This window comes from Eupeodes corollae, chromosome 1 (assembly GCF_945859685.1).
Source record: "Eupeodes corollae chromosome 1, idEupCoro1.1, whole genome shotgun sequence".
NCBI classification, from domain to species: Eukaryota; Metazoa; Arthropoda; class Insecta; order Diptera; family Syrphidae; genus Eupeodes; species Eupeodes corollae.
The window spans coordinates 170,037,104-170,063,130 of record NC_079147.1 but is presented as its reverse complement, the minus strand read 5'-3'; the positions used below and the strand labels follow the sequence as shown (position 1 = coordinate 170,063,130).

Genomic DNA, 26,027 nt, shown 5'->3' with positions numbered 1-26,027 from the left:
GCGAAACTCTCACCCAAGTATATTAAATGCCGCGTAGTTAAACGAATAGGAAATCAAATGTATGAGTTAGAAAACTTAATCGGAAAAAGACTTGGAATATATCACGCCAAAGATTTAAAACAATGAGCAGAATGCTTCAAAAACACGTTCGTTTGTTTTAAATACAAGCCGTAATTATCATTGTTGCTAATTCGTATCGTTTCTGTTTGTTATTTATTAATGTATTAAATTATCCGTGAGTATAACTTATTATATTTATTTAGCAACAGTTCGAAAAAGAAAAAAAAACAACCTATAACCACAAGTACCTGGAACTGTTTCATAAACACGGATATTTTAAGTATATATGTATTTATTATATTCATTGCATGCCTTATGTTCTAAATGTTACTTAATGTTAAATGTTCTTATTTATTTATTAGGATTTTAACTTATTTTATTAAACATTTGTGATAAAATGGTTCAACCATCCCATCTGTGATATTTTTACTCATTTTATTAATTTTACTAAGACTAATAGCTTTTAAATTTTTCTTTATCTGTGATAAAATGGTTCAACCCTTCCATCTGTGATATTTTTACTTACTTTATTAATTTTACTAAGACTAATAGCTTTTAAATTTTTCTTTATCTGTGATAAAATGGTTCAACCACCCCATCTGTGATTTGATTTTTTTTTATTAATTTTACTTATGCTAATAGCTTCTAAAATTGTTCTTTATCTGTGATAAAATGGTTTGACCATTCCATCTGTGATACTTTTAACTAACTTTATTAATCCTACTAAGACTGATAGCTTTAATTTTTTTTTCATCTGTGATATTTATATTTTCTTTTTTATTTTAGCTTAAGTAACTTATCTTTTAAAACTTGTGATACTTAATTTACTAATTTTACTAACTTAAATACTATCCGCAATGATTGAAAACTACGATCTGTGATATTTACAAAAGTTACTGATTTAACTAATCTATCGGCTATTTATTTATTTATTAATTTATTTATTAATTTATTAATTTTTATGTTTAACTATAATTTAACCAATCCAAAATAAGGTTATAAAAAAGATCACTCACCAACAATCACTTGTATGATGTAACGTAGAAATTCGTAGTGGTGGCGGATAGAGATGGGGGACATTAATGATAAGTGTTGATTCGTTGCATAGCAGGATTCATGAAAAACAAAATACATTTAAATTAGTAGGTACTCCCAATTAAATATAGGTAGATAGTTTTTTTGTATACACTTTAGGCTTAATAGAAGACATAGGTACTAGCTCGGCTTTTCTCGCAAATCTCTGACGAGCACCTCCGATCCACATATCTAGAAGTGTACCTCCCAGCATCCTTAACTTTGGTACACCAGACGCTCCAGCAGATGGGGGTTTCAACAAAATCCTGAAAAAGGAATGCTTATTGTTAAATGTGTAGATAGCTATGTATATATGTGCAATTTCAGGTGTCTAGTTGAATAATTACTAATTATAAATAAAAAGTAATTCGTTTTTCCTTTGACTAACGTTGAGGTAGGTCGGCAACCTACGCTGGTTATTGTTAGGGTCATTGACCTTCTATCTATAGAAAGAAAAAACAAAATGGAAGCCGACTTAATTTTATAAAATTAATACTAACCTCTACTTAATGGTAGTACAAAAGTTTGCCCGGCCTAAATCGTGGGTTTTTCCCCACAATTATCAAAAAACTCCCTTAATCTAGGAAAGAAAAATCAAGCAAATAAAATCCAATAAAACTAATTGTGTATTTCAAACACTCACCCATCTCAGCATCCCTTGTACCTCCAGTTCCTCGCCTACATCCGAGTCCCATTCCACTTCCCAGGCATCCAGAATCCTTGTTTTTTGCTTTTTATTGAGAGTATATCTCAATAAACAGCAAATTTTGTTGTGGATGCCTTCCATTAACCGCATCCTCAATCCTAAGGTGGTAAAATAAAAAAAAGAATAGTTAAATAAGAAACAAATAAATCTCATACTTACCCAAAACTTGTTGACTCGTTGGATGTTGTTTATTTTGTGTTGTAGCTGTCACTTGCCTCATTGTTGGTCTCCATGGAAACTCTCCATAACTCAGTGGAGAGAAATTCCATGGGAAAGCAATGGGTGCGTTCCGGAAGAGATCTGGGTTTGGTGTATTGTCGTTTAAGTTGGTTGAATTGTTAAGTTGCATGTGAATGAAACTTTGTTTTATGTCCGTGTTTAGTTTTCAGTATTGACGTTTAATGCATGTCATTGCAGTGGTTAGGTGATTCGTATTCATACGTTTTGTGGTTACTTTGTCATTATGTGTATGGATTTTTTTTAAATGTTCTGGTTTCATGTGGTTCGGTGTTACAGGTCTCTCCGATTTCGACCGTGGAACACACCCTTAGTTCTTGGGACACCGATACCCCTATTCTGTTGGAAGTGTTCTAATACCTACGTGGTTTCCCACTATTTGAGTGTGATGATGTTGGTTGGGGGTATATGTATGGATAGGTGGATCGGATGATGTGTTCCTGTTAGAGATAGAATACATCATCCGAATATTTTTTTGCCGGTGTTTGTGGGATGATAATTTCAGCCCTCCCTCATTTGGCCATCTACCACACAGTGGATTAAAAAGTGAGTGATAGTGGTAGAATTAAATTCAAATATTAAAAAAGAAACAGTTGGACCACCAGATTCTAAAATAGTTAGTTTTTTTAATTAATTTGTTTTTAACGCGAATATGTATAAAAATTAATTCTTTATAGGAAAGAAAAGATATTTAAGAAAGTGAAATAAGTGGAATGTTAATTGGTGCCAACAATTTTGGATAAAGAAACCCAGCAAACAACAAGAAAAGGTGGTGAGTCTGTTAATTTAGCGAAGAATAGGAATTTACTTAGGATTATTTTTTTTTTATAATAGTTTGATTCCCGGCGGCCCGAATTAAATTATGGAGAGCGGGGCCGCCGCCCAAAAAAAAAAAAAACAAAAAAATTTGAAATTTAATAAAAATTCAAACAAATTTTGAAATTGGATAAAATTCAAAAAAATTTTGAAAGTGAACAAAATTAAAAATTGAACACAAATTTGAAATTAAATAAAATTTAAAAACTAAAACCCAAAGAAGAAAAATTTGAAATTAAAGGAAATAAAAAACAAAAATAACTTGAAAGAAAAGGAAATTTAGACGGGAACCAAATTGAAGGAGAAAAAAGCAATCAATTTATAAATTATATAAACATATGCGTACATCTCCATATCATACATATATTTCTTCGTACCTAACCAGTGGATCTTTTTGTGTTTGTGATTGTCCTATATTTAAGTTTTTTTTTTGAAATTTAACAAATTAATTTATCGGCGTGGAAGTTATTATTTTTTTTGTTTATTTCCATAATCTTGTTCTTTTTTTCGTCATATTTGATTGTGAGGTGTGAAAAAAAAAGGTTGGTGTTAATTTCGTGTTCGGTACCATAATTTTTTTGTTGTATAGGGTCCTAAAAGATACCTCCACAGAGCTCTTTAGGGGTAAGGAATTAGGGCGCCGATAATCGTATCCGCTTAACAAAAAAAGAAAATACCACAAAGGGTTCTTCTACGTAAAGGTAGAAACCAATAAAGACTTAGGACTACCAACCTGACTTTTTTGTTACCAGTTTTTTTTCTTGTTTTTTTGATGTTAATTTTTTTGTTAATTTATTTTGTTTGTAAATCTGATGATTAAGCTGTCAATTAAATAAAATTAAACTTCCGACAGAAACGCCGGAAATAGAAAAAAACGTTTTTTTATGTTTCGCCCAAGCGAAACGATGAGAGCTTAAGTCTTTTTTTTTCAGGGGTGTCAAGGGTAGCGGAGTAGACGTGGAGTTAAGATGACCTGAACCCGATCATCGACCAACAACAATTTTGGGGGTATCCAAAACTGGCCACGGATACCTAAAGGTAGGGTGGGTAATGGCCTCACTGCACTAACATCCGCAGTGCCCTGATGTGCCAATAGTCCGTCCGTATATGTTTCCTTTCTTTTCCTCATTCCTTGGCCTGATATATGTTTTTGTCTGCAGGCGAGGTTGAGTTTCAGGGGCAAGATCCCCCCCCGTCCGACGAGCTGACGCCGTGCATCGCAAGCAGGCCGCGTCCCCCGGATCTCAACAATCCCACCTAACCTATTCCAACTCTTCCTATCTCTTTTTCCTACCTCATCCTTATCCTACCCTTCCACTTCACCCACCTCCACACCTCCTCTTGCCTCGCAACAAGCATAACAACCTTTTGTCTGCCTGTTCTGCAGATATGGACTAACACGGATAGATGGAAGTTTTTTTTTCTTTTCGTTATTATCGATAAAAACACAGATCAGAGGCGATAATCATAAATCATCTTCGTCTTCATTATTGTTTTGAAAATTAATTTTTAATAATAAATAATTTAATAAACTCGAACTCGAAAAAACTTTTTCACTTTTGGTTACAGCAGCTGACTTCTCAATTGTTTTTGACAGCTGACAGAACTCTCCACAAATATTTTTCTGCTGTAGTTTTCGTTTTAATTTCTATCTGCACTTGGAGACCGCCGAAAAATTTCGTTTCGCATCAGCAGCGTACTAGGCTTAATACTGAGTTACGTAGCTGTCAATTGCTTCGTTGTTGGTCTCCATGCCTTAGTGGAGAGAAATTGAACGGGAAAGCAATGAGTGCGTTCCGGAGGAGATCTGGGTTTTGTGTACTGTCCTTTAAGTTGGTTGAAGGGTTAAGTTGCATGTGAATGAAACTTTGTTGTATGTCCGTGTTCAGTTTTCATTACTGACTGTTATTACATGTCATTGCAGTGGTTAGGTGATTTTAATTTATCAAAATCAAATGGGTTGGCGCAACAGTCCGTTGTTAACCATTGCCTAGTGACTTACAACTCTCAACCATTCCTGTGTGCGAGTACTGTTGTTAGGAATGGTAGGGTACTACAATTTTAGGTCGAATCCGAACGGCTAGTTTGAGAAAGCACTTTTTCATGACAAGAATTACTCTTGAAGGATTTGTCAATTCCTCGCAAGAGGCAGTACCCGCGAAAATTATTTTATTTTTTTTAAATTAAGGTGGCACAGGCAGGGATTGAACCCAAGACCCCTTGCATGACAGTCCAACGCACTAACCATCATGCCACGGGTACTACGATTTTAATTTATAGGTTTTGTAATTATTTGCATTTTGATTTTTATAGTGTTCTCTTCCGTTGTAGTTTTCTGTTTCATTTATTCCACTCGCAATTTTGGAACGCACCCTTGGTTCTTGGGACACTGATACGCCTATTCTGTTGGAAATATACTAATACCTACGTGGTAATATTGGTTGGGGTATAGACTGTGTGGATAGATGGATCGGATGATGTGTATAAATAGAATACATCCATCATCTGAATATTTTTTTGCCGGTATGGGTGTGATGATAATTTCAGCACTCCCTCATTTGGCCAGCTACCACACAGTGGAGTAGAAAGTGAGTGATTAAGATAGAGTGATTGAAATTCATATACAAGATAAAAAGAAAATAAGCAGTTGGACCAGCAAACAAAGACTTCTGGAAAGAAAAGTGACTAGTGAATTAAGACTAGTAAAATCTAAGTTTAATTTTAATTGGAGCCAACAACTCTGGAAGATTGAAGAAAGCCGTAAATAACGAAAGTTGGTGAGTCCGGTGAATTTTAGTATAGTAAGTTGATTATTGTTATAGCGGAAATAGCGATTATATATAATATATATATTATTTATACATATATAACCATTCATAACCTGTGGATCTTTTTGTGTTTGCGATTGTCCTATATTTAATTTTTGTTTTGCTGTTTTTAAATTATTTCGTTAATTAATTCATTAAGTTTAGATCATCGGAGTGGGAATTGTTTTTTTGTTTTTAATATTTGAATGTGAAGTGCGAAAAAAACGGTTGGTGTAAGTTTCGTGTTCGGTCCCGTACGTTTTTTTATAGGGTCCTAAAAGCTTCCTCCTGAAAGCTCTTTAAAGGTAGGAAATTAGGGCTCCGTTGATCGTTTTGGATTAATAAAACAAAAAATATCGAAAAGGGTACTTCTACGCAAAGGTAGAAATGAAGACGTAGGGCTACCAACCTGGCTTTTTTTTGTTACCATTGTCTTTTGTTCTTTTTCTTGTTTTATGGTGTTAATTTTTTGTTAAGATATTTTGTTTATACATCTTTTTTTTGTTATAACTATTACAAATCTAAACTATGATTACTCTGTCATTTAAACAAAAAAAATTCCGACCAAACTCCGGAAACAAAAAAAGGAAAAAAAACAGTTTTTTATGTTTCGCCCAAGCGAAAAAATGAAAGATTAATTTTCTTTTCAGGGGTGCCAGGGGTAGCGGAGTGGGCGTGAAACTAAGATGACCTGAAACCGATCATCAACCAATAATTTGGGGGTATCGAATACTGGCCGCGGATACCTAAAGGTAGGTTGGGTAATGGTCTCACTGCACTAACATCCGCAGTGCCATGATGTGCCAATAGTCCATCCGTGTATGTTTCCTTCCTTTTCCTTATTCCTTGGCCTGATATATGTTTTTGCTTGCAGACGAGGTTGAGTTTCAGGGGCGAGATCCCCCCCGTTCGACTAGCTGACGCCGTGCACCGCAATCAGGCCGCGCCCCCCGGAGCTCAACAGTCCCACCTAACCTTTTCCAAATCATCCATCTCTTTTTTCTACCCTTCCACTTCACCCACCTCCGCGCCTCCTCTTGCCACGCAACAAAATGGCACTCAAAGGTGTTAAAGGGTGTTCGAATTAGGTATGTGGTACTAGTTTAACCATACTTACTGTGGATTTTTAAACCTCGTATGTCTGCGTCATGAAGGCCACAGGCGTACCTAGTCGTATCGCGACGAGCGTTTGAAAATTCACAATGACGGCGGTTAATGAATGCAATGTTATTTCTGGAATTACTGGAGTTTTTGCAAAGGGCGTATGTCTGCACCACGAAGGCCACAGGCGAAGCTAGGTGTATCGCGACGTTCCTTTGCGAAAGCTTGAGTAAGGTCAGTCAGTACTTATACCTATTCCCATCCTTATTTTTTTTTACATTTATTTGTTTCTAATTTTTCAATTTTCTATTCCTAGTCTTGTTTTCTACTTGGACGATTTAAGGTGCGAGACGTGTAGTCCGACATCATTGTTCCAAAATTTTTGTAAGTTTTATCCTACCATTTCATGTCTTCTAGCAAGGTCCTTTGAGACTGTCTAGGATTGCGGGGATAGCAGGGGAAAACTTTGTAACGTAAATCGTTTGTGTTTCTAGTAGTTTTCCTATCCTATTATGGTCACATCAGGGTAAGTTTATTCTGTCCGTCTGATGTCTTTCTTCACAGCGATATCTTTAGTAGGGTCGTACCATGTCGCTCATAAGCTACCTGAAGCACCCCGTATGTTTTTGGAAAACCGAAACTAACTTTTCATCAGTAAGTGAGGAAATCGCTTAAATCTTCTTGTTTGATTATTATTATTTTGATTACATATTTTTTTGATATATTTTTTGTGTACATTGGTGAGATACTTTTCAAAAAGTTATTTTCTTATTCTTTTTGTGTTTGATTTTTTTTGTTATTTATTTCTATTTACATTTCATTACAAAATTATTGGAACTTTATATTTTTTCTTAAATTTTTTCTTTTGTTTTCTTAGGTTGTTAAGTTTGTTTTCGATAAGTTTTCTTAATTTATTGAGTTAATTTGTTTTCATTATAGAAGTCTAATTTAATTTTTGGTAAGATATACAAATTTAAAAATAATTTTACAAAGTTTTCTAAAAAAGTTTTTTAGAATTACATTTGTTAAAATGATATCTATTGTTTTTCCTTTTTCTATTAATATTATTATTCTTTCTTAATCGTTCTTAGTATTTTTAGTGAATGATTTAATTTGAGTTATTTATTTATTTACAGTGACATGGTTACATTTTTTTTTTTTGTAAGTTTAAGTACTGGTTTTGAGTAATTCGTTATTTATATACAACATTTTTCTTTGCTTTTTTCGTTTACATTATTTATTTACTAGTTTTCGTTATTTATTAAAAATTTATTTAGCTATTTATTATTTTGTTGGTTATTTATTAAACTTTTTGCTGTTTATATATCTTTTTGTTACAATATAAGGTTTTGTTTGGTTCAAGTTTACCATTTACAGTTTTTTTTTTTCTTATTTATTTATTTTTCGTATACAATTTTCGTTAAGTATACATTTTGTTTTTGTTTGATTAATTTATTTATCTTAATTTAGTATTTCGAATTTATTTTGTTCTTTTTTTTTTTATTCTAGTTTCGTTAAGTTTATATTTTTTCATCAATACTTTATTTATTTATTTTTGTTTACATTTTCGTTTTCGTGAGGTTAGTTGTGTGCGATACTGTGCGACCAGAGACAGGTCTTGTGCCTGATACTAGTAATAGACCGGTATCTGTTCAGGCAGCTGGCTCTGGTAGTTCCAGGGACATCTTAGAGAGCCTAGCTCAAAGTCCACCTCCTTCTGTAATGAAACCAAAAGAAAAAATATTATTACCAGAAGATATAAAGGCTTACATTAACTTAGCCATGGTAGGTTTGTCTACTACCCGACAAGTTATGCAAATGACCAATACCTTAAAGAGTGAAATCCAAAATCAACTAGGTGAATTCCTTAGCAATTTTAATATAGGGCCAAACAATTTCTTCTACTGATCAGATGCCTGGACCCGTGCCGACGACCCAGCCACCAGCGCAGCAGTATCCTCCAGTTGATCCAGGTGAAAGCGCGTTTGTACCGGTTAATCAACCGTGTCACCGAATACATGACCCGACGAGGAGACATCAAGATAGGGGTAATCTTCCCGCTGCGTATGATGAAATCCCGTCAGATCCCTATGCCAGCTTTTACCCTATGCGAACTCCTAACCCATACGGCTACCAACCGGAGTACTACGGCCCAACTCAGGATCCGAGACCCCAAGGTCCAATAAGATTGGATAGATGGAGCTTGAAATTCGATGGCCAACCAGCGACTATGACCGCTGAGGATTTTGTACTTTGGGTTGAGATCCAGCGGAACAAGCATAGATTTTAATGGGCAGACGTATTAAGAGATTTTGATCTACTTCTCTCAGGAAATGCTACCGAGTGGTACTGACAGTTTCAGCGGACAAATTACCATCATGACTGGCAAGCTTTGAAGGATGCCTTGCTGCTTCAGTATAGAAATATTCGCTTTGACTTCGAGATAATCCGAGACATTATGGATCGCAAGAGGCATTTCTGGGAGAATAGCGAAGATTTTTGTATGGCTAGAAATAAGATGAAATTCCAGTTAAGGGTCCCAACACCGGTTGTAGAGATGGTACGGATTCTGAAAAGAAATGTAAATGAAAGAATAGGGAAATTAGTTTACCCTCAGGCCATCTTCACCTCGGATCAGCTGAGGACTGCTTGCAAGGATGCAGAAGTGACATTTCTGAGGAAGGAATTGCCAAAACCATTTGCCAAACCACCCGGCAATTATTCAGTTAATGAACTGCAATTGGAGGAGGAGTACCAACCCGCTGATGAACAGCTTGCTGCTTATGCGATGTACGATGCAATCAGGGAAACCGTTCTCGGGACGCGAAGGGTACGGGGGAATCGCGTGTCAATCCAAATCAAAACCGCCAATAGATTTTAAAAATTCCACCTCCGCCACCCTCTTGCAACAGAATGAGATAAAAATCCAAATTTTAAAACGAGAAATTATAAAAAATTAGGTAACAGAAAGAGAGAGGTATGAAATTAAACCGTTACATAATACATGGGCATCTTCAGGAATATGAGAAAGCTCAGGCAAGAATTTTTAACGGTGAAATTAGCACTCCTTCGAAAAATATTTTAAAGGCAAGGGCGAGATTCAAGGCCCGTAAAGATACTTCAAAGAAAATATCTTCCACTATTTTAAATTTAGAATCCGATCCTTGGTCTTATGCCAAAATTAAAATAGGTTCGATAGAGTTTTTAGGCTTACTAGACAGTGGTGTGGTGTAAGCATATTGGGAAAAAATTGCAAACAGTTGATTGAACAACTTGGTTGTCCTATTATACCCTTTAGTTCAGGAGTTAGGACCGCTGACGGAAAAAGTCAATCAATAATGGCAAAATTTCTATTAACGTTACTTAGGCCCCTATTATGGTTGGCGAATCGAACGTTCGACGTGAGATGTTTTCATTGGCGAACTAACCCATTCGACGTATTACGGTTGGCGAACTTTACAATTCGAGTTCGAAATTCAGTGCTACCATACAAAAAAAAAAATAACAGTCATAATAAACGTCAACTCATGAAATTTCAAAAAAACTGTTGTGTTCATTAATTGATAATTTTCATACGAGTATTTAGTACCCGTAGCATGATGGTTAGTGCGTTGGACTGTCATGCAAGAGGTCTTGGGTTCAATCCCTGCCTGTGCCACCTTAATTAAAAAAAAAAAAAATAATTTTCACGGGTACTGCCTCTTGCGAGGAATTGACAAATCCTTCAAGAGTAATTCTTGTCATGAAAAAGTGCTTTCTCAAACTAGCCGTTCGGATTCGGCCTTAAATTGTAGGTCCCTTCCATTCCTGACAACAGTACTCGCACACAGGAATGGTTGAGAGTTGTAAGTCACTAGGCCCTGGTTCACAACGGACTGTTGCGCCACCCCATTTGATTTGATTTAATAAAATTACAAAATAAACCAAAATGATAAGCAATATAGATTTGTTTTTTGGAGAAAACGAAAATAACAGAAACAAAGTAAGAATACTTCGACTGCGCAAGAATATTCGAGACAACTCTAATGTATTGGAACTCCCTAATCATCTGTAAGTAGAAACAATATTTTGTGCAGGAAGTTCTTTTAATTCTAATAAATTCCTTAAGTTTCAGATCATATTTTCGACTGAATAAGGAAGCGTTTGTTTTCGTATTAAACAAGTTGGAAGGCCAATTTAAAAATGCAAGCACCTCTTCAATCCCTGCTGTACTAAAATTAGCTTGTGCCCTTAGATTTTTTGCTAGTGGGAGTTATCAAAGCAGCGTAGGAAATGATTTTGAAGAATATTAAAAGAAGTTGTGTGTGCAATCGAACATAAATTATGTCCAACCTGGATCAGTCTCAACATGTCATCCGATGAGAAACAAAATGCACGAAACTATTTTTTTTCAACGTCCAGGTTACCAGGAGTAATTGGATGTGTTGACGGGATCCATATAGGAATCGTTGCTCCGATTGAGTTACGTCATCAGTATCTTAACCGAAAAGGATATTACAGTTTAAACGCAATGATAGTAAGTGTTTTCCTTGAGAATAGCTTTTGTTTTTTAATGCAAGTTTTTAAGGCGTGTGACCATAACATGTGTATTCGTTATGTTGACGCAAGATATCCTGGATCGACCCATGATTCCTTTGTATGGAACTGCAGTAATCTTAAGTCAGTTCTTGAAACGTGGTACCAAAGAGGAGAACGTTCAATGTTCCTTGGTAGTATTTATATTTTTATTTTTATTTCGTCGTTCAATAATTTCTTCTTATTTTTAGGAGACGCCGCCGGTTACCCACTATCGTCTTGTTTGCTCACTCCTTTCAGAAACGTAAGTTCCGGTTCAAGGCAGTCTTTATTCAATAAGCAACACGCCAAAGGCAGAAATATAATAGAAAGGACTATTGGCGTTCTTAAGAGTCGATTTCGCTGTCTTTTAAATGAAAGGAAAATGCATTACGCTCCTTCAAAGGCAAAACAAATTGTGAATGCATGCTGTGCCTTGCATAACATTTGTATAAAATACCGAGTTACAGATCCCGAGATTGTAGAAGAGGAAATATCTTTACCAACAGAAGGAATACAACTCGAAACTCCAAGCAGTGCTGAAGCCGAACGCAGAAGAAATCAAATAATGGAATCTCTGTAAATAAAAAACAACATTGGGATGAAATTCAAGTTCAAGTTTATTTTGCTTTCATAAATAATAAAAAATATATTTGATTTAAAAATTAAGTCGTAACTCTTTATTAACAAGAAAAAAAGGAAAAGAATTCATTCATAACTATAAGAAAAGTACAAGGAAAAAAAATTATTTTAATTTTTTAAATTAAATTTAAGCATCTCCAATTCGTGCTTTTTCGTTTCCATTTCCAGATACTCAGCATGGCGACGGTTTTTATCGAAATTTTCTTTTTCTTTCCTTTTTTCTGCTGCTTTTAATAGAGCAAGCTTCTCTCTTTGAATTTCGTAGCTTTTTCTGGAAAATCTGGCGATGTCGGACAGAAAACTTAACTTTTCTTTTTCGATTTTTACCAACTCTGTCTGTGTTGCAGTTTGGCCTTGTAACAAGCGAAGGCGTTCTTTTTCAGAATTTTCATTCATTGTGGTTCTTTTCATTGCTGGTAGTGGGGGCGGGGGTGATTTTTGTTTATCGGCTTCACCAGGGTCTTTTTCGTTGAGCACTTCAATGTCTTGTAAGCCGATAATTAAGTCCTCTGAAATTTGGTGAGATGAACCAAAGCACATACCTTCTGGCCTTACAGCTTGCTCAAGTCCAAGCAGCTCATCCACAGCTTGTTCCAAAGGTGTTAAGGAAACTTGAAAGTATTTACCTCCACCAGTTGCCACCACTTCGGCTTTATTCATCGAAAGTTTCCTTTTGATTTTGAGCTTATAATCCAGCCAAACCTGTTGAATGAATACCAATTTTATTCGGAAAGTTTTTTTTTTCAAATTCACATTACCTTGTGCCATTCTTTTCCATCACGAGTAGGTGGCCCAAGTGAGTTGAGGGTTGTAGCAAATTGGTCCCAATATTCCTTTTGGTTTTTTTTGGAAGAACCAAACTCTCCAACACCTCTCGCTAGATTTGGGTTCGATTCCATCAGTTCGACTAGCTTTTCGAACTGATTTTTATTAGTTCTCTTGCAGCTGAATAAAAAAAATTCATTGATTCATGTTATTTTATAAAAGAAATGAAATAAACATATGTACTTACATTGTTTTATTTTCCGACATTTCTTTTGCATAAGCTTCGACCTTTTCTCACACAATATGAACGTTCAACAAAAAATAACTCGAATGACGTTCAAATTAACGAACATTCGATAACGACAATAGAGTGAGACCAAACTTCGAAAAAGTAATGACATTTAAGTCGAATCAACGGTTCTCAATTCGCCAACGGTAATACCAATTTCTCACACTCACACGTTTATTCATTCGACTCGCCAATGGTAATAGGGGTATTATACAGATAAAGAAGAGATGTTGACTTTCTTCCTCGTTCCCAGCTTGAACCAGGAGATCTATTTTAGAGTTGAGTTTTGGAGAGTGTTCCAGCTTGCTCCGGGAATTATAAGAAGTATCTCGGTTGACGAACAATCGGATTCTCCAAATGCTCAATATTTAACCTCTGATCAACAGGCCAAGCTGCATGCAGTCAAAGATAAATTCTTATGTTTCGAGTGCGATGGTCTTGGAAAGACTACCATGATGGAGCATTTCATTGATACAGGAGATGCTCTCCCTGTGAAACAGCGTCACTACCCTGTCTCTCCAGCGATACAATCACTGTTGTACGATGAGTTGGATCGGATGCTGAAACTCGGTGTGATTGAGGAGAGTGAAAGTACTGTTGGAGTAACAAACAAGTTCTATCACTATGATTTTACAAACAGTTCTTTTTGTAATTGCATATTGTACTAAAATAAAGTTATCTCTTTTATTCTCAAAAGGATCATAAAAAAACAAAAGCTTTGGTATCTAACAAATCTAAAACTTATCATTTTGTAAAACGCGTGCACATAAAGTAATTTCTTCTATTTGCATTTATAATAAAAGTCTTAAATACAAATTATCTATTTCTTTTATTTTATTGGAATACGGAAAAAGTAAAGAGTATAATAAACTTCAACAGGCTATCCCTTTACCGCATATAGACCCTTATATGGTTCACCAAATTCAACATTATTTATTTCTATTATTATTGCACGAGTGGTACAGAAATGCAATGTAGGATTAAACTAGGTCTATTTTACTATGATAAAACGGTTTTTATTTTTCGCCAGAGATCTGTCACTCTCCAATAAGCTCATTCTTTAAAGAGCACGTGCCAAGTGTATTTCCGTGAAAGAAGTTCGATTTTTGATACAGTTTTTTTTATAATAAACAGCTAAGTTCCACAAAATAAAAAAAATGTTTCTTATGTATTTATAGTTCTTTTTTAAGTTTATTATCTTTTTTTTTTATTTATATAAGTAAATATGCCTTTTTTATTGGCTTTTTCTAAGAGACCATATATGGACCTTCATGCATTGTAGGCTTTTTACTTTCTTTTCGTTAGGACCACATGTGGTCTTATATGCATTGGTGACTTAACAGACTGAGTGATGTAAAAATGTGTATTTTGCTTGTAGGATAAATTTAAAGAGTTTTTATGGCAATAATAAACTTGTCAGTGCTATACCTGGCGATGGCTGTCAAAGCGATGACGATCTAGCTTCGGATTCTGGTGATGAATATGTACCTCAGAGTGAACATCGAAGAAGTTCAGTGGTAATCCCGGAGACAGATAGCAATTGTTCCGATGACGAACCCGAAATAATTCTTCCGAACACAACAAAATCGATATCGAAAAAAGCAAAGCCTGCTTAAGTTAAATGGGTAACGCAACATTTAGACCCCTTTGACGGGGAAAATTTTAAATTTACAGGAATAACGCAGTTACCTGAGTTTATTGAAAAACAGGAATCACCTGCAGATTTTTTTTTATTCCTTTTTTCAAATGAGCTTATCGACACCATAGTAGAGCAAATAAATCTAAAATCTGTACAAGATAACATTAACAAACCAGCAAACATTAGTCAACATGAAATGGAAAAATTTATTGGAATGATAATTTTCATGTCAATAGTAAAACTAACTGCATCGCGGCACTATTGGAACAAGACTATTCGACAATCACAAATATACGAAATTATGACATGTAACAGATTTGAAGCCATAAAAAAAAATTCACTTCAATGACAACCACAATTGTATTCCCTATGGCAATCCAGGACATGACAAGTTTTTTAAAGTGCGACCACTTTTGAACGGCATTAGGCAGCAACTTTTACTTGTGCCAAAAGAAGAATTTTTAGCAGTTGATGAACAAATAATTCCCACTAAAGTTAGACATAACCTCAAACAGTACAATCCCGCAAAACCTCATAAATGGGGATACAAAAATCAAGTCTTGAGTGGGGTATCTGGATTTAGTTATGATTTTGACATTTTCGCAGGTGATCAAAGTAATACCCGTCCTGAAGGCGCTCCTGACTTAGTGGAAATGTCGTAACTCGTCTCACGGCAACTGTACCTAGAAATGTCAACCATAAAATCTTCTTTGACAATTTTTTCAACAGTCCTAAACTTCAGGTTCGTCTTACGAAAATTGGTCTATTGCTATTAGGTACTGTGCGTCTTAACCGTGTTCCCAATTTAGAAATGCCTTCAGAAAAAGAACTTAAGAAAAAGGGAAGAGGATTCTACATTGAAAAAGTTGCTGTCATAGAAGGGGTTCGGATAAGTGCTGTCACTTGGTTTGATAACAAGCCAGTTCATATGCTTTCAACATAATATGTAGGAAGCGAACCAGCTACTACAAAAAAAAAGATATTTTAGAAAAGAGAAAATGTTTAAGGATAGTAACTGCCCTCAGGCTATAACAGTTTACCATCAGCATATGGGAGGTGTGGATTTATTGGATTCTATGCTTGGCTTATATAGAATTCATTTACGGTCCAAAAAATGGTATAAGAAACTTTTTTTTTCATATGGTGGATATGTGTGTTGTCAATTCTTGGAATCTGTGGCGAAGGAATAATCCAGAATGATATATGGCTCTTTTTGACTTCAAGCAAGCAATCTCCGAACACCTATGCAAATCCGGAAAAACTGTAAGGGCGCCCTACAATTTTGGGTACTGACCTAAGCAGAGATGGAACTCCACTACATTGCGAAAGTCATTTAGTCAAGGAAGTCCAGCACCATCTAATTCCGGCACACCAACTCGACTTAAAACACCGACAGCAAAACGAGTGAGAACTGACAAAGTTGACCACATGCCTAAATGTAACGTGTTCTTATGCTACAATGATAAGAGGAACTGTCCGGCTAAATTCCACGAATAATAATAATCATTCATCATTTAGCCTTTAATGCATAATAAACCATATATGGGCTCTTAATTTTTGATTGAAAATGGCCTTAGTGCATGATGACCCATATATGGGTTCTTTATGTAAAACATAATATAATATATACATACATATATAAAAAAAAAAACTATTTAAAACTGAAGGGTGTTCCGGTATCTCTTTGGCTGGCATGCTTGCAATGGGCTCAGCTCGTCGAAAATGGCTGGGTTCTTGCCAAGGGATACCAAAACGTGTGTTACGTAAAATCATGCCGAGTTGTAGGTATAAAAACACAGATAATACAAAATAATTTGGATCTAAAAAATTTTAGGACCATAAATTCATCCTTAAGAAAAACAAATGAATTACCATTCGAATTTCGACAAATTGAAAGGATTGATAGAGAAAGAAATTTCAAGTAACAACCTTAGAGAAGGAAGGATCGATGTTATGTCTATAAGAGGTATATATATCTCACCCACGCATCAGTATAATGTGGTACGTCCTTGGCTACTGCTTCCTCGATGTCCTTTGCAGTAACCCCCTAACTTCGTATGTGATGAGTTGATGACTTACCGAAGGTTTTCTAAAATGGTCGCATTCACCCTATGAATAATATTCTAGTAATCTATGAAAATTACTAAGTCGTAAAATTCATCTCTTTATCAATTTAAAGTCGTAATTCATTAATTTTTTTTTAAACGTTATAAATTTTATTTTATTTTGGAAAGAAAGTAAATAAAATATGCATACATATGTAAAGGTGATAAAAAACATCTACATATATAAACTAAAGAACAAAAATGAGATGAAAATAATAATATGCAAATAGGATGAAAACTATCAGTCTTATTTAAAAACGCTGTATAAAGCCTACATAAAGTTATGTAATCTCTATAATGCCGCTAAACGCAAAAATGCTATTTATGAAACTTATACAAGGTTGCATAGTCCTATAATAAGCTAAACGCGTTTTGAGGTTGGATAGAGCCTACATAATGAAATTTTTTTTATTATTATTTCGTAAATGTCATTTTGATTTCTCTCCGCTCTTTTTGAAATTAAAATAAAAACAATAATGCCTCTCCAGTTTAGCTCGTGAGCCGAAGAAACGAAGAATTAAAAAAATATAGATTTTCGAAAGAGAATATCATAAAAATAATTGGAATTATTTTGTTATATTTTAGTTGTTATGACAACAAGCTGATTTTATAGACATTTTGGTACTTTTTTTGATATAGGCATTGTATAACTAAAATTTATAGCAGAATTTTTTATAAATAGGAATTTTCGCAACGTTACATAGAGCCTACATAAATCCTTATTCACTGTATAACTATTCATCTGTTTAGCGAATTCTATTAAATAAGACTGTATATGTCTAAATCTTATGTTATTTTATGTATTTTATAAAACTGTTTTTGTATTCGTTTTTAATTTCTTCTTTTTTTTATTTCGCAGTCCTTTTGTATTTTCTTATAATTTCAGTTTTTTGTTTTGTTTTCAAACTATGTGTGTATTGAGCGTATATTTCAAAGCAATTTCCAACAATAAAATTCACGATCAAATTTAAATAAGTAAAAATCACTTACCAAGCTTTCTCAAACGTGTAGAATTATAAAAAATTTAACCTTGTTGTTATTGTGGCGATCAATGGATTTTGTTTTTGTTGTTTCAGCCGTCGAGGTGGTGCACCGCTTGCTTCGAGGATAAGCATACAATCCAAAGTAATGATCGTTGAACGATAAAAGTGTACCTATTTTCAATAAGATTTATATTGAAAAATTGCTTTAATTTTTTTTTTGGATTTTAATTAAATTACTTTAGTTTAATTGTCTATTTTGCTATATTTTTTTTTTCTTTAGATTTAAGTTTGATATTTTGTTACTCTTGACTTAAAATTTTAATTTTTTTTAAACTTTAGTTTCTCTTAGTCTTACATATTATGTAATGACCTAAACACAAAAAATTGCAATAATAAGATAATGATAGATAACATAAAATTGGATAACCTGGTACTTAGCTTTTGAGTGGTTTTGATTGAATTCTGGACTTTGTTGGTAAATGGAGCACGGTATAGATGGTCGTATATACTTGCTGTTAGATGTTGTGCGTGTGCGGATGGTTGTATCTTGCTGTTATTACGAATAGAGTGAATGTGGATGGTTCTATGATTTTGCCATTTCTGTTGTGCACTTTTGCTGAGGTGGTTGTATGATTTTCCTGATGTGGATGAATGGATTGTGGTGTTGTAGTGTTGTTTTTGGTGATACCTGGTTGGATGTTCCTGTTGTTGCGGATGGATGGATTGATGGATGGTTGTTTTGACCACTTGGTTGTTGTTGGTGTCGAGTAATGGTAGATGATCGACGTAGTTTCGACGATGATTTTGTTGGCTTGTACGAGCTTTCTTTGACCAAATGGTTTAGTGGCGTTTCTTTTGCCCAAACGTCGTCAAAACGTCTTAAAATTCCTGGTCCCTCGTGGCGACTAGACTATGAGTCTTGTTGGATGACTTTTCTTTTTAAAAACGATTTTAGAAAAGAATGTTTTTTTTTTTATTATTATTATTTCAAATTTTTAGGTTTCACTGAATTATATATGTACCTTTTTAAAAATGATGTTATTCTTTAATCTTAATTCGTCTGCAGTTGCTGTTTAAACTTCACTTTGAAACTTTTTTACTATTTTTTTTATTTCTTGTACATATGCATATTTTATTTACTTTCCTTCCAAAATAAAATGAAATTTATAACGTTTAAAAAAGAAAAAAATAGTAAATTACGACTTTAAATTGATAAAGAGATGAATTTTACGACTTAGTAATTTTCATGGATTGCTAAAATATTATTCATAGGGTAAATGTGACCATTTTAGAAAACCTTCGGTAAGTCACCACATACGAAGTTAGGGGGTTACTGCAAAGGACATCGAGGTAGCAGTAGCCAAGGTCGTACCACATTATAGTGATGCGTGGGTGGGATATATATACCTCTTATGGACATAACATCGAGTCCTTCCTTCTCTAAGGTTGTTACTTGAAATTTCTTTCTCTATCAATCCTTTCAATTTGTCGAAATTCGAATAGTAATTAATTTGTTTTTCTTAAGGATGAATTTAGGGTCCTAAAATTTTTTAGATCCAAACTATTTTGTATTATCTGTGTTTTTATACCTACAACTCGGCATGATTTTACGTAACACACGTTTTGGTATCCCTTGGCAAGAACCCAGCCATTTTCGACGAGCTAAGCCCATTGCAAGCATGCCAGCCAAAGAGATACCGGAACACCCTTCATTCCTGCTTACAGGACTGGACTATAGCTTCCTGTAGACTATAGTTCATAGTGTGAACTTAAAGGATGAAGGGTGAAACCTATAGGATTCGTTACAAACCAAAAGTATTGAGGTCTGACCGTGGTGGTGAGTATACGGGATATAAGGTGCAACAATACCTAAGATGTATGCTAATTGATTCGAACTTAAGCAAGGAGTTCTGGGTAGAGGCAATACTGACAGCCACATACATACAAAACAGATTACCAACAAGAGCAACTGCAACAACACCTTTCGAGCTCTGGTATGGATCCAGATTTTTTAACAATTTTGTACATTTGGTGAAATATGCTATGCACATATTCACAAAGAAAAAAAAAAGTGGGACAACAAGTCGAAATGTTTAAATTTTGTTGGTTATGATGCAAACTCGAAAGCATACCGACTTCTAGACACCAGTACGAAAAAGATAATTATTAGCAGAGATGTTCATTTTTTGAAGTATTCAGCCAAAGTGGAGGCAAGTCCAATTAAACATCATAGCTTTCCAGAAGCCAACAGTAAAAAGAAAGATGAGGTTTCTCAAAGTAATAGCGATGATGGCAATTTCAAATTTGTAATCAAAATCAAACGCAATAAAGATGAAGAGGATGATCATTTGGACACACATTCGAATTCTGAAAGTATATTTTACGGTTTCGATGAATCATTGGCAGAATGAACGTGAAAATGAAGCACCACAGCAAAGAACATCAGCCAGAACAACAAAAGGAAAACCACCAAGCAGACTAATCAATGAGGTAAATGTACTTAAGACTATTAAAGAATTCGATCCGAACAGTTTTCAGGAAGCGATATCTTGCGACAAAGCTCAATGTTGGAAAAGCGCAATGCAGGATGAAATGAACGCTGTATCGGATAACAATACATGGGAGCCGGTGGACCTACCTGCTGGCAAAAAGGCAATCGGTTGTAAGAGGGTGTTCTATTTTAAAGAAGATTCAAGAGGAGAACTGATTTACAAGGCACGTTTGGTAGCGCAAGGGTTTCTCCAGCGCCATGAACTTGATTACGATCAAACATTCGCCCCAGTCGTACGGCAAACTACTGTGCGAACGTTATTAGCTGAAGCGGGTCATAGAAAAATGCATGTATTACATTTGGATGCTAAAACTGCGTTCCTCAATAGCGACCTGTTTCTTCAAGGTCTACATGCGACAGCCGATGGGATTCATTGAAGAAAATAAAGAACACAAGGTATGTAAACTAAATAAACCCATCTGTGGGCTAAAGCAGTCAGCAAGGGCGTGGAACCAAACTATCAACAATGTTCTCTTGGAAAATGGATATTATCAAAGCAAAATTGACCAATGTCTTTTCAAGTCGGTAGGTGAGTTTTCAGTTTATGAACTTGTATGTGTCGACGATTTATTAGTCATTAGTAAAAATAAAAAATTAAACGATGACAACGAAAGCCTGCTCAAATCAAAGTTCAAAATCTCGGAACGATACAAAATTACGTAGATCTTGAGTTATATCGAGATGAAGAAGGACATTTTTCCAAAAGCCAAACAGCATACATAAATAAAGTTATTGGGTATTCGGACGCCAACTGAGCAGAAGACGAAAATCTAATTCCGGCTACATTTTAAAAGTTTTCGGTGGTGCTGTATGTTGGTGCTGTCGTAAACAAACCTGTGTAGCATTGTCCTCGACCGAAGCAGAATTCATAGCGATGGCTGAAGCAAGTTGTGAAGCAGTTTGGCTGAAGATGTTACTTGCAGATATAAACGAAGAATTTACGGGACCTGTTCATATCTGGGAAGACAACCAAGGCTGTCTCAAGCTATTAACCAGTGAGAAGCAACAGATTCAAACATATCGACGCCAAGTATAACTTCGTAAAAGATTATATCAATAAAGGAATAATAACATCACAATATTGCAGCAGCGAGGATATGTTGGCTGATTTTCTAACCAAGCCTTTAACATCTAATAGAGTCTTGGAGTTAAGAACAAAATGTGTACTAATAGAACCAGTTTCTATCACTATGATTTTACAAACAGTCCTTTTTGTAATTGCATATTGTACTAAAATATAGTTATCTCTTTTGTTCTTAAAGGATCATAAAAATCTAAAACTTATTCTTTTGTAAAACGCGTGCACATAAAGTAATTTTTTCTATTTGCACTTTTAATAAAAGTCTTAAATACAAATTCGCTATTTCTTTTATTTTATTGAAATACGGAAAAGGTAGAGTATAATAAACTTCAACAAGTCCGTAGTGTTCGCTAGTGGTTCTCTTACGGAAACCGGCAAAAACCGACTCTGTTTGGATTCCTGCAAAACGAACGCATTGACGAAGAAAAATGCCAACCCACTTTCTCACATTGAAGGACTCACCAGCCGATTTCCCGAAGCGATTTACATGAGCACCATCGATCTTAAATAGTCATTTGGCAAATTGCGCTGGAGAAACAGAGTAGAGAAAAGACTGCCTTTGCGGTACCGGGAAGACCCTTAACGGTTGAGCCAGTTAATGGACAAGGTGATTCCTGCACGACTTAGCGAGGGCGTTTTTGTGTACGAAGTAGCCGAATGCTTACGTAAAGCCAATTTCACCATCAACATGAAGAAATCGAGGTTTTGCTTCAAAGAGTTAAAATACATGGGCTTAAAACCGTTTTTTAAATATATGGCTGTTCATAAAAATAGCAGTGCATGACAATGTACTGGATCCATTACGTAATAAATAAGAAAAACTGTAATAAGTTGTATAAAAGTATACATATAATGTTAGCTTACAATTAGTACTTTGTTGCATAACCATTGTTTTTTATGACTGCTTTGCATCTATGTGGCATCGAGTCCACTAAAACCTGACACCTCTCGATTGGTATTGCGTTCCACGAATCACACACTGCTTCCCACAATTTTTTCGAACTCTTGGGTTTTTCTTTATGAACTGCGTGCTTCTCCGTTTTTATAGTGTACCGAGGATCGTTTGCTGCATTTTGGGGTCTTCTCACATATTCTCGACAATCCTTGGATCCAAAAAGGACGACTTTGCTTTCATCGCTCCACAGAACATTCCTCCATTTTTCTTTTCCCCATTCTCTAAGCACTTTGGCAAACTCCATTCTCTTTGCCAATTGCTTTTTTGTCAAAAATAGTACCTTGCAGGAACTTCGTGCTGATAACTGCGCTTCTCAAAGACGTCTTCGTATTGTGACAGCGCTAACAGACACTTGAAGTCCATTTCTTATTTTCCTAGAGCCTATGGAAGGGTTCTGTTTTGGTAACTGAACAATTTTTCTGTCAGTTCTTTCAGTAGCCATCTTTTTTGGTCCTCGCGTTTTCGGTATATTTTGCCATTTTAAGACGTTACTGACCATTTTTGCTGAGCAGCCTAGAATGTCTTGAATATTTTGGTAGGTTTTTCCCTCCAAACGCAGTTTTCTAATAAGTTTTCGAATTTCTTCGGTGCAGTGTTTCGACCGTCCCATTGTTTATTTTTGATCTAATATTTATAATTTTTGTATATGCTAGTATGTAACAAATACTTAAAAATGTATATAGTAAAATATTTAAGAACCGAAAAATAAAAATGAATTTTTAACACTTTTTACTTATAAAGCACGGCTATTTTTATGAACACTCTATATCCAAAGAGTTTAAAATAATGTGTGTTCACCGGGAGTATAACTTCAAGCTAAAAGTCTCTAATATGAAAGTAACAAGTTAATTTTTGTGTAAGAATTTCCGTTATTTAAATAATTGACAATCTAATAAAATGTTACCAGCACTGCTATTTTTATGAATACAACTGTATATAACCATTCATAACCTTTGGTGTTTGTGATTGTACTATATTTAAGTTTTTGTTTTGCTATTTTTAAATTAATTCGTTAATTAATTCATTAAGTTAAGATCATCAGCGTGAAAGTTGTTTTTTGTTTGTTTCTGCAATCTTATTTGTTCTTAATATTTGATTGTGAGGTATAGCGAAAAAGGTACTTCTACGCAAAGGTAGAAATAAAGACGTAGGGCTACCAACCTGGCTTTTTTTTGTTACAATTTTCTTTTTGTTCTTTTTCTTGTTTTATGGTGTTAATTTGTTTGTTAAGATATTCTTTTTATACATCTTTTTTTTGTTATAACTATTGCAAATCTAAACTATGATTACTCTGTCATTTAAATAAAAAAACTTTGGACCAAACGCCGGTAACAAAAAAAGGAAAAAAAACAGTTTTTTTATATTTCGCCCAAGCGAAACAATGAAAGATTAATTTTCTTTTCAGGGGTGCCAGGGGTAGCAGAGTGGGCGTGAAACTAAGATGACCTGAAACCGATCATCAACCAATAATTTGGGGGTATCGAATACTGGCCGCGGATACCTAAAGGTGGGGTGGGTAATGGTCTCAGTGCCCTGATGTGCCAATTGTCCGTCCGTGTATGTTTCCTTCCTTTTCCTCATTCCTTGACCTGATACATGTTTCGGGGGCAAGATCCCCCGTTCGGCGAGCTGACGCCGCCGTGGCTCAACAATCCCACCTAACCTTTTCCAAATCTTCCTATCTCTTTTTCAACCTCATCGTAATCCTACCCTTCCACTTCACCCACCTCCTAGCCTCCTCTTGTCACGCAACAGCATATTATACTTGAAGAGGTAAGTTTTTACGGTTATGCTTTGGCAAGAAATAGAAAAAGTATAAGAGAAACAATAACAACGCAAAAAGTACTGCAAGAGTATTTTTTGCGGTAGCTAGTTAGTATGATATGCTAGCTGCGTTGATTCATGTGGATACTTTTGTATAGATTCATCTTTTTCTTCAATTTTCTAAAATCTCCACGAATACATTTGTCTGTTTTATATCTTTTTAAACGTAATGAATTGTTGTTGACTGGTGTGAATTGGAAGATGAGGCACCTATGTATGTCCAATGCACATGTATTTTCCTCATTGTACATAATGTGGCAACAATTAAAATAATATTTTTTTGTCTAGTTTGAAAATAACTGATCTTATTTTTTTTATTTAAAAAGATAACTTCCTTAAAAGTGGACCAATACATTTTGTGCAGCAACAAATAAAATATGTAGGTACTGTTTTCTGTTCAAATAAGGGTCTTCTTGTAGATTTGTATTGCCCCTGATTTGTATGTTTCCTTGACATAACTGTATACAAAAAAACGTATTTCCATTTGATTTATTAACTTCTCATAGGAAGTTGTTGTAATAGGTCCGATTTGCAGACGTTTCAATGTCCCTAGAGTCGAAATAAAAGATTTTTGGGAAGATGAATGTGCGTGCGTATGTACGTACGTTCGAGACGTTTTTTTCGTCGTCCATACCTCAAGAACCAGTATACAGATAATAATGCAGAAAGATGCATAAAGGACTCAAAAAATTTGCTCGGGTGGTTTATTTTTCAAAAACTTGAATGAAATGTTATATTATATATTGTAACGTGATACCAAGTATATTTTTGGAAAAAGAAATCCAATTAACGGTTTTTTATAAATCAAAAAACTGAAAAAAATGTTTCACCTCAAAAATTTTATGAACGAAAAATGGTTTTATCTCAAAAACAATTTTGTGTCGTTTAAAGCTTTCCACGTGTTCGCGAAATGCAATCAAATCAAATTCTAAAGAAATAATAGAAGGCACAGAAACCAAGTCATCTGCACATTCACTTGCCCACACAATATTCTCGTACATCAATACACAAGCAACTTCTTCCATTCTCCTTACCGGACACCTAACAATCTAACATTCACGAAAAAATAAACAAATAATCGCACCAACACGCGCAAACAAAATGAAAAATGAGAAGAGAAAAAACTTCAAAAAAAAGTATGAAAGGCAAAAAGAGCTTTCTCAGCTTTATTTTTAAAAGCTTCTGTCTGTTAAGGCTTGTCTGTTAAGAGAAAAAAATGTTTCATTTTTTCCTGCAGGGATGAGACATCTGTGTAAATTTATTATCTGTGGTACTATAGTAAATATATATACAATGAAAATGACTTCATCATAGCATGTTACAAAAAAAGAATATGAAAAAAAGTTTTTACAAATTTAATGATTTAAAAAAAAATATTCCTGATAATTAACAAGGATGCTTTTGCAGCCAGTATTTGCCGCTATTATTGACCAATCTACGGAAACCCCATTCGCTCACTTTGGACTCCACCTAGTGCCCAGTGCCGGAAGGCTTGACTTTTGCCTACAATGATTCACACAAAAAAAAAAACAAAGCTAAACCAAGAATTAACAATTCAATTTGTTATACTCAGCAAAAATTGTACGCGATTATTTTGTTTACCAGCAAACGACATGGTTAGTGCAAATTACAGATGATGAGTATATGCAATCAACTGGACTTAATGTGCAACACAAACGAGCAACGCAATTATCGGTTAATAAAAACGACCGATAATGAATAATATTTACATTTATTCAAATGAAGATTTCTTCACTGAGTAAACGATTAGTGTATTCTTTTTTTTTTTGGTTTTTCAGATTGTTAAAACTACTTTGTTAAGAGTTTTTTTGCTTGAC

At 34.8% G+C, this 26,027-nt stretch overlaps 2 protein-coding genes and 4 long non-coding RNA genes across 8 annotated transcripts; 3 read left to right on the top strand and 3 right to left on the bottom strand.

Moving 5' to 3' along the window:
* Positions 1–1,186: 1,186 nt before the first annotated feature.
* Positions 1,187–2,516, bottom strand: LOC129941655 (uncharacterized). Of its 3 annotated transcripts, XR_008780904.1 has the most exons (4): positions 2,000–2,516; positions 1,778–1,938; positions 1,635–1,714; positions 1,188–1,400 (listed from the first exon to the last, which is right to left on the bottom strand). It is a non-coding gene; the product is annotated as an uncharacterized LOC129941655 (long non-coding RNA). The 3 variants fall into 3 exon arrangements; XR_008780902.1 differs by having other exon boundaries at positions 1,187–1,400; positions 1,778–2,510; XR_008780903.1 differs by lacking the exon at positions 1,188–1,400 and adding an exon at positions 1,407–1,577 and having other exon boundaries at positions 1,778–2,511.
* Positions 2,517–2,539: 23 nt separating this feature from the next.
* LOC129941657 (uncharacterized) lies at positions 2,540–4,232 on the top strand. The gene is made up of 3 exons (XR_008780905.1): positions 2,540–2,693; positions 2,755–2,846; positions 2,912–4,232. It is a non-coding gene; the product is annotated as an uncharacterized LOC129941657 (long non-coding RNA).
* Positions 4,233–5,411: 1,179 nt separating this feature from the next.
* Positions 5,412–7,746, top strand: LOC129941778 (uncharacterized). Its single transcript, XR_008780930.1, has 3 exons — positions 5,412–5,670; positions 6,351–6,452; positions 7,118–7,746. It is a non-coding gene; the product is annotated as an uncharacterized LOC129941778 (long non-coding RNA).
* Positions 7,747–7,927: 181 nt separating this feature from the next.
* Positions 7,928–10,355, bottom strand: LOC129941777 (uncharacterized). Its single transcript, XR_008780929.1, has 3 exons — positions 9,430–10,355; positions 8,631–9,370; positions 7,928–8,518 (listed from the first exon to the last, which is right to left on the bottom strand). It is a non-coding gene; the product is annotated as an uncharacterized LOC129941777 (long non-coding RNA).
* Positions 10,356–11,125: 770 nt separating this feature from the next.
* Positions 11,126–11,938, top strand: LOC129946915 (putative nuclease HARBI1). The gene is made up of 3 exons (XM_056057298.1): positions 11,126–11,317; positions 11,369–11,510; positions 11,568–11,938. Exons 1-3 carry the CDS (start codon positions 11,150–11,152, stop codon positions 11,936–11,938), a joined length of 681 nt encoding a protein of 226 aa, XP_055913273.1. The 5' UTR covers positions 11,126–11,149.
* Positions 11,939–11,951: 13 nt separating this feature from the next.
* On the bottom strand, positions 11,952–18,953 carry LOC129941776 (uncharacterized). Its single transcript, XM_056050502.1, has 5 exons — positions 18,801–18,953; positions 17,786–18,713; positions 13,010–13,645; positions 12,756–12,942; positions 11,952–12,699 (listed from the first exon to the last, which is right to left on the bottom strand). The coding sequence occupies exons 3-5, from the start codon at positions 13,027–13,029 to the stop codon at positions 12,106–12,108; spliced, it is 801 nt and encodes a 266-aa protein (XP_055906477.1). The 5' UTR covers positions 13,030–13,645; positions 17,786–18,713; positions 18,801–18,953; the 3' UTR covers positions 11,952–12,105.
* Positions 18,954–26,027: the final 7,074 nt, after the last annotated feature.